At 39.4% G+C, this 8,713-nt stretch overlaps 2 protein-coding genes across 2 annotated transcripts in view; both read left to right on the top strand.

Moving 5' to 3' along the window:
* The window catches only part of LOC119421573 (butyrophilin subfamily 3 member A3), a 60,328-nt gene that overhangs the window by 37,437 nt on the left and 14,178 nt on the right, over positions 1 to 8,713 (top strand). The window lies entirely within an intron of this gene.
* On the top strand, positions 1,938 to 7,475 carry LOC119421575 (beta-galactoside-binding lectin). The gene is made up of 4 exons (XM_037688920.1): positions 1,938 to 2,013; positions 3,872 to 3,945; positions 6,613 to 6,784; positions 6,927 to 7,475. The coding sequence occupies exons 1-4, from the start codon at positions 2,008 to 2,010 to the stop codon at positions 7,071 to 7,073; spliced, it is 399 nt and encodes a 132-aa protein (XP_037544848.1). The 5' UTR covers positions 1,938 to 2,007; the 3' UTR covers positions 7,074 to 7,475.

Genomic DNA, 8,713 nt, shown 5'->3' with positions numbered 1-8,713 from the left:
TCCACACAACTCAAGATGGCTGTAACAGCTCATCCGAACTATCAAACAAATAAAAAATGTCTTTTCTTTCACAAGACACCTCCTCTGGGAGTTGAACACCTTCTGGCCTCTTCGGTGAGATTTCTGCATGCACCGAGGTGGCAGTGGGGGTTAAAACCCCGGATGCAACTTTGTATTGAGAAACAAGGTCGCACCAGAGCCAAAAAGATCAAGATATGAAATAGTAAGCTGGTTGTGTGGCTCAACAACGGGATGAAGTAACGACTTGTCTGTGCAGCCACTTGGTCACAGGATTTAACAACAAACAGATTTGTCGCCAGGGGAAGCTCGATGATGTCGCACAGCAACTTTGTGTTTAGTATGAGAAAATAGTTAACCACAAAGGGGAATGAGTTAATTTTTCATGTTTTAAATACAAACAAGGGGAAGGTTTGATACGTAATTAATGCGTTGTGCTCCACATCAATACAGCTGAGTTCTGCTTCATGCCTCTTTTGGTCATGTGCACGCTCCATTTCTGAAACTCACATTTGTGTGGGACGTGGCTGACTCCATTAGATAAGGACAAACTGGTCTGTTTGACCATTTCACTAAACTTTTTTTTATGAAAGAGCCTTCAGACTCAAATTATACAAATAATGAGCTACAGTTCGGAGTGGTAGTAGCTGAGCATCATCCCCAACTCAACAGATCATGTGAGATCTTTGTTTGACACTATTAACTGAGTCAGTCCTGCTTGGAGTGCAAATCTACAACTGATTTATTTTTAATATAAATGCAATTAATGAGTAAACCAAGCATTCAATACACAAACATGGCTATAACACTCAGTTCTACAGACACTGAGCTAAAATCTGTTGTAGTGTCTGAGAATTATCCCCAATCAATATTATGAGCACTAAATTTTACATTATCATGTTACCTAAAACTTTGGCATTAACTGTTGGTATCAACGCTCTGTCTGTTAGCAAAATATATCATGAACCACTGGAAGATTTTTAACGAAACTGTTGGAGTCAACATAATTCCAGATGGCTACCATAACTAATCAACATTACTCAAAACAAAAATGGTCTAAGTCTGAGTTTATAACTTTATCATGTCTCAAATAAGATGGTCTTAGTCTACAACTTTGGCATGAAAGGTGGCAGATGATGCATTTCTTTAATGAATGCTAGGCCGTTCAGTTCCCCTAAACTCAACCAAATATCTAAAACAATGTAAAATATACGTTTTCATACGTCCACTGGGAAAAAAAAAAAAAGAAATTCAGCTAACAAAATACTTGCACATGGGCAAAAATGATAAAATCACTAATACAATTCTGACAGATAGACTCTTAAATCATCTCATCACAAGAAAATAGCAGAGTTGCACGTAAGTCGGATTAGTTTAAGACAGTTTATAGTTGAAGAGTGCAGTTGTTGCCATGTTTGAGTCACACTGCGTCAGCTGTGTCAGATGAAGAATGTGTGGCCTACGGCAGCCTGTGAGTCACAGTTTCCCTTTTAGCTCTTCTTCTTTCAGGAAGTTTTACTTTCTCAGAAATAACTCGAACGCTAGTAAATTACAAGCTGATATATGCAGTAAGTGGACATTAGGGCCTGCTGGCTGTTGTAAACAGTTGTCGCCCTGACAACAAATGCATTTCTATTTTTGTCTCTGACTCTGGGCAGTGCTCCCTCACAAAGACAACTTCAACTCAGCCAACTTTTAAAATTACAGCCGGCCATCAACAAGTGATCTGTCACTATTTAACATCACTTCACTGAGGTGTTTTTAACCACACATTCAAATGTTCATACTCTATAACTTCACTTTAAATCAGCTGGTTGGTGCTCAGACATGGTGCTCTTGTATTCGCTGAGGGGACTGTCCCTCACTCTGAAGGACCCGCCCACATTGCTCTGTATATAGACATCTGTCTGGGTGCAGACACAGAGGCGAGGTCCTGCAGCTCACACACTTTGTTTCAGCTCTACTTGACCACCTTCATCTGCAACAATTATGGCAGTAAGTATCATTTTCACAACGTTTGTGTTCTCGCACTGGGTCTGTCACCTTGTACTTGAGTGATACTGTTTTAGCTGGTGTTTAAATGTGGCAAAGACAGCTGGTGCTGGCTCAGTTTTTCGCATGCTGATGTAAATATACTTGCTGATCAAAGCATTAAACAATGCAAGTCATTGCACACAACCTTTGTTTCAGCATTTAAAAAATCCTGGTGTGGATGTTTTTACTTTTACCTTTTATGGTCAAAACATTCACTATAGTCTTCTCATGCAGACTAGTCGTATTTTATTCTTTCTGCAAAATAGAAATATACAAATATCTACTTCTTTCCTGCTGCATCTTGTCTCTTGTTCACTGTTAGATCTAAAATAGAAAAGCATTGTGATCCCTTTAGGTTCATACACTTAACAGATTATAATGAAGGCCTTTGTGTGCTTTAAAATGTGTGTTGGCCTCTGGGGTAAACAGATTTGGGCAAGATTTGCTAATTTAAATCACAAATATAAGAAGATAAGATGAACTAAAATTTAATAAACAGAAAAAAGTGTAATCAGCGATTAAGCTTTACAAGGGAATACTCATTGCACTGTACAAAATAAATCCAGGAACATTGCAGGCTTTTCATTAAGGTTCCTTATTACAGGTATTTTTCCACTACAAGTGCCATACTGAACATAAAGGGAAGGCGTGGATATTTGGCAAACACATTTGGTCACTATGTCTGTGATAAGTAGTGGAGGTCCGTGGGTGAGTGTCACCTCTGACCACAGCTCAGCCCCACCCAGTTCAGGCCTCAGTGATATCCCTCACAGATTGACTCTATAACACAGAAAGAATGTCAAACCATGTTACTCCACTTCCACCCAGTCTTTCATTTTGTTTATAAATTAGTCTTTCAAGCAATTTTTAACCTAAAATGGTCAAGACATTTGGACTTTATCAGCTCGCTTTTGCTTAAAAAAAAAAAAAAAGAAAAAAAAGTGGAGCAAAATCATCTCAAACTTGGCAGATGACCATTCCACTTCAGTTTGTGAGCATTACTAGTTTAAAGCTTTTAATGCTTTAAGGTAATCCTAAAGAGGTTTTTTTTTGGCTCTAACATTTTTCTAAGCTACTACAGTTTATAAAATGCACAAAAAGTTTTGATCTTGCTTTAAAGGCAGTGCACTGATTCATGCCTAAAGAAGTGGGGAAACAAGAATAAATAAAAGTAAATGTTGACTGTGGAAACATTGTGAAGCCTCATCAATATAATAGTTCTCAAGCATATGCATAAATATTGAACCACAAGGAATGAACATTTTGTTGTACAAGCAGAACACATTCCTGTTTTCAGTGTTTCCCAAACAAACAGACTGTGAAACAGCGGATGCTTCAGTTTCAGATAGTTACTGTCACCATAGTTGCTCTATAGAATCATATTTTTCCCTGCTGTATGATGACATACTTCTTTCAGCTATAAATTCTGAACATTTATAAATAATGTCTGCTTTTTGCACTTACACATGTTTTCCAGTTTCAAAATCTTAAATAAGTTGTGCATAGCTTTTTTTTTTCCATTGTACAGTTACCCTACCATTATGAACCTCAGGAAAATATTATTCAGATGAACTTAAGTTCCTCATCACTTTTCTGCACTTACATCTTTTTTCCATTTTGGCAATCGCTCTGCAAGGGCTTTCTCCTGAATCTGCAGTCTTTGCCAGCTTTGTCAATGGGAGTAAAATTGAAAACACATGTTTCTGCTGTTGGACAGGATAAAGTGGGGGTAGGAAAGTTGGCAGAGACGGAAAACCTCTGTAATCTCATCTCACAGTATTGCGTTGTGTCACCATGCATCTCCTCTTATTGTACACAGACCTTAAAGAACATGTTCTTCAGTGTTGGACAAACCCTGACTATTGCTGGAGTGGCTCAACCTGACGCTACAAAGTAAGTTTCCACAACACATGATGGAATCTGTGCGTTTGCGAGTTTCATTTTACACCACAAACAACCATTCGTGGGATGTTGCTGAGATATGCTATGACATTGCTGAAGTCGTGTGACTGAAGACTTTTTTCTTTTCAATTGACTGAGTTAAGATAAAGTTGGAAAAATGTACAAATAGGCAGAAGCACCATTAGGAGGACAGCATAACCTAGGTAGGAACATGGGATGTCCCCTCACTGTCTGGTAAGGAGCCAAAGTTTATGTATGAGGTTGAGCAAGACCAACTAGATAGAGTTTAGTTCACATCTATGCACAACTTGGGCAATGTAACCCAACTGAGAAAGGCTCTTTCCTACTCGGTAGTATGAAAGTTGCTCAGGGAGAGATGTGTGGAGTGGGTGTGGGGATACTTGCAAGGCTCTGGCTGAGCGCCTCAGGGTTGGAGTTTTCCTCTCTGAATGATAGGGTTGACTCTTTACAGCTTCGAGCTGCAGGAAAGAAGGTTCTGACTGTAGTTAGTGCTCATACATCAAACATCAGTTGGATTACTTTGCCTTTTTGGAGTCCCTGGATGGTATCCTGGAAGATGTATACTGGTATATTTTCATCTTTATATCACTTCTTGGTCTGCTGCCTTCATACATCTCCTCCTTCATGTCTCTGCGTGAGTGCAGCTACAGCGTGCACTCTCAGGACATTATTACCTGCAGTGTTCCCTCAGTGCAGACTTATGGCAAAAGGGCCTTCTCCTGCTCCACTCCTGTTTCCTTGAATATCTTGCAAAAAGGTCTGAAGCTCTCGACCTTGAACTCTCTAAGTGACTTTAAGAATCTGTTGGACTCCTGGCAGGGACCAATCCAGACATGTTCTTGTTTTTAGTTTTCTACATTCGCCTTGTAATCTAGCTGTTTTGCTATTTTTTGCCATCTTATTTTAATTTGCATATTAAAAAATATCTGTATGCCTCTTTTATATTTGTCTATTGTTGTCATCATTCTTTGTTGAAATCAGGTCTCTCTTGTAAATGAGTCCTCAAGGCTCAATGGGATTAACCTTTCTAAATAAAGGTTGAATGAATTTGTTGTCTGGAGATTCAGTTGTGCTGCTGGGTGAATTTAATGCCCATGTGGGTTATGATGGAGTTATCTGGAAAGGGGTGATTGGGAGGAATGGTCTCTCTGATCTGAATCCAAAAGGTGGTCTATTATTGGACTTCATTGTTAGTATGAACTGTCCATAACGAACACCATGTTTGAGCACAGGTGGTCCATAAGTGCATTTGGTTCCAGGTCATCTTAGTCCAAAAGGTTGATTGATTTTGTAATTGTAATTTGCATTCTTGCCACACAGTTGAGCGCAGTGCAGATTGGACTCTGCCAGGGTTGTTCCTTGTTTCCAGTCCTGCTTGTGGTGTTTATGACAGGATCTCAACGTGCAGTCATGGAAGGATGTCTGGTTTGGGAACGTCAGGGCCTCATCTCTGCTTTATTGCTACTGTGCTCATGCTGCTGTTGTCCAGTGTATTGCTTTTGTACTACTAGTGCTTAGCATATTCTTAGTTTAGTGTTCATGTCTTAGATCTTATTACTGTTTTTCTTTTACAATTTATACTTTTGCTGGATGTGACCCTGCATACACAATTTCATTCCACCACATGTACCACATATGATGTGAATGACAATAAAGAAACCTTGGCCTTGACCTTTATGTGGATGATGTGGTTCTGTTGGCATCTTTGGGCCATGGCCATCAGTGTGAACTGGGACAGTTTGCTGGTATGTGAGAAGCGACATGAAAACGGTCAGCACCTCCATGGGATGGATTATGATTGATAGAACAAGATCCCAGATATAAACAGCTGAAAAGAGCTTCCTTCTTAGGGTGGCCAGGCAATTTCTTCTGATAGTCCCATAGATAGTCCCCAAGGTTCCCATAGTTTTTTCCACTATGGGAGTGCTTGTGGGACACCAGTTTGTTGTCTCTGCGGACTGAAGAAGTCCATTGGATGAGGGACGAAATTTCTCAATAAATAAATAAACCTGGATTAATGAGCGTGAACTTTGGTGCCTCGGCTCCCAGAGGAGGTTTTCGTGGCATGTCCCTTTAGGAAAAAAGACCAGAGCAGACCCAGAAACACTGGAGGGCTTACATATCTTCTTTGGGCTGGGAACACTTTGGGATCCCCACATGGAGCTTGAGAGGGACGCCAGGGAGCAGGATGTCTGGGTTTCTCTCCTGGATATATTGCCTCTGACGAAATACTGATAGGTGTTGGATGATAAAGATTGAGATTTTAGTACCAACAATGTGACTCAGAGTTATTAGTAGAAAACATGCTTTACAGCTGGATTACTATCATAGTTCTTAAAGATGCTGCTTTAAGATACTTCATTTGCTGTAGATGCCTTTTTTAATGCCTGACAAAGTATTTTTCCCTCTACTTGTTCATTTTCTTCACTTTATAAAGAACATACTGCACAATGAACTTTCATGGTGAACAAAAGGAGACTGGAAAAGAAGCCAATGTTCAAAGAAAACTTTAAGAGACTGTCAGAAAGCCCGATAATCTATCAATCTAGATGACTTGAAAATTTTGCAGAAAAATATGCATTTTTAGAATAAATTAATCACAATAAATTGTAATACGTCTCTGTTCCTTTACTTCAGCTTTCAGGTAAACATCGGCCCTAATGAGCAAGATATTACTCTGCACTTCAACCCTCGTTTTAACGCCCATGGAGATGAGAATGCCATCGTGTGCAACTCGTATGAAGGAGGCAATTGGTGTGAGGAGGTTCGCATGGAGGGCTTTCCTTTCCACCAAGGAGAGGAATTCAAGGTATGACATGTGTGCTTATTGTTGTCTGGTGAGTCATATTAAAAACTCATGTTCTTGTTTGTTTGACAACTATCAGGTGTTTAAGAATATCCTCATCCCTGTCTGTTTTATTTTCTTCTTCTTTCTCCTTGTCTCTCCATAGATAGTCATTGAATTCACTCCTACAGAGTTTGTTGTGACTTTAGAAGATGGCTCTACTATCTCCTTTCCAAACCGCTTGGGAGCAGAGAAATACTCTGTCATCAGCTTTGATGGAGATGCTAGCATCAGAAGCGTTGAGGTCAAGTAAAACCTCCATCGTCCCAAGGGTCTGTGGACTGAACCACAAATATTGCGCTACTCAACTTTTTCAAAATCTACCAAAGAATTGACACCGGCTTAGCATTTTTATCACATGGAAACATTGTTGACGCCATGTGCAAGCAATGCATAGATGTTACAAATGGTACCTTCTGCATAGAAAATCTGTATACAGCAGGTGGAATGGCTGAGCAGAAAACTATTGGTGAAAAGCACTCGTTATTTTTGTCGTTATTAACATCGCCGTTTTCAAATTTTATTTCAAAAGAACCAAAAGGAATGTATAATTTTATATATTTGACATTCCATGAAAATGTGTTCAGGTGTGACACCATCTAACACGTTTAACACATGTTTTCTGGCACAATAAAAACTGTTCATGAGCAGGAAATTGTTGTCCTGATTTTATTTTACATTATGTTTGACATTACATGGTCAAAGTTTAAGGGCTGCAGAATATGGCCAAAATATCCACGTTAGGTTATTGGAAAAGACGTTCTGTTCGATTGTCAAACACTTGGATTCAGGAGAAGCAAAGTGTATGGCTTTCATTTGGTCTTTGGAACAGTGGACTCATGGGATTTTGATTGTCCGGGCCATAAAACCAGGTCCCTGGTGGCAATTTGTGAAGGGGGGGGGGGGGGGGTGTCATATTTTATATTTTTCCCTACTTAGTTAATTTTTTCCTTTTTATTTGGTGCTGCCAGTTTGTTGTGTCTATCTAGTCAATCTATCTATCAATTTATGAGTTTTTCATGTTAATGACACATTTTTAATAAAGTCATGAATATTTAAAATTTAACTTTACAGTTTTAAAACACTCTTAAATTCATTGTTTTGCATTATTTTCAGCTAATATAAAGTGCAACATGTGCTCATTGGAAATGCTTTTTCCAAGTGGGTTGTATACCAAAATTCTTAACTCGAGTTTACGACAGATCAGCAGACTGTAAGAAGAACAATTTTATTCTCATATATTTCCTTATTTTGTATTTGTAGTTCATTAAATAGTTGGTGATAATTATGTTTTTAGGTGCAATTTAATGAAAGCTATTAAACCTCTGCAATACAATACAAACTCATTAGAAATTCTTCAAATTATTAGGAACATAATGTTCTTCTTTTTTTTTTTTTTGAGCTCAGTTTAAGTGTAGAAACATTGTGAAGTGTTTCAATGAACTTATCATCATCGCTCTTTTTTTTTTTTTTTTTTTAAAGAAAGAGAAGAAAGAAGAATAAATAAATAAAAGAGAAATGGTTAAAACGAGAGACCACCACGACAAAACAACATGCACAGCACAATGCCACCCACAATATCACCATGAAACATTCGACATCACACAAGGAATCATCTAGCTTCCACCACTACCCAACCTAGCGTGCATCTGTCAAAGCACCTGAATCCAAACACCCGCGCAAGCACGCCCACCACCACCAGATTTCTCCAAAAGAATGCCCAATGGTGGACGCGGGGGCCCACAGACCCGCCCCCCCAGGACACAATGGCAACATAGGGAGGACCGGAACCACAGACACACAGCGGCCCACAGGCCTGGAGCCCCAGGAGTCTCCCAACAGGGAGAACCGCACCCCCCCAGAGAGGAGCAGAGGAAAGAACCGGGTGACCCC

The sequence above is a fragment of the Nematolebias whitei genome, chromosome 15, assembly GCF_014905685.2.
Source record: "Nematolebias whitei isolate Nwh7 chromosome 15, NemWhi1, whole genome shotgun sequence".
Classification (NCBI taxonomy): domain Eukaryota; kingdom Metazoa; phylum Chordata; class Actinopteri; order Cyprinodontiformes; family Rivulidae; genus Nematolebias; species Nematolebias whitei.
The sequence above is the reverse complement of the archived record's forward strand: the minus strand, read 5'-3'. Positions and strand labels throughout refer to the sequence as shown.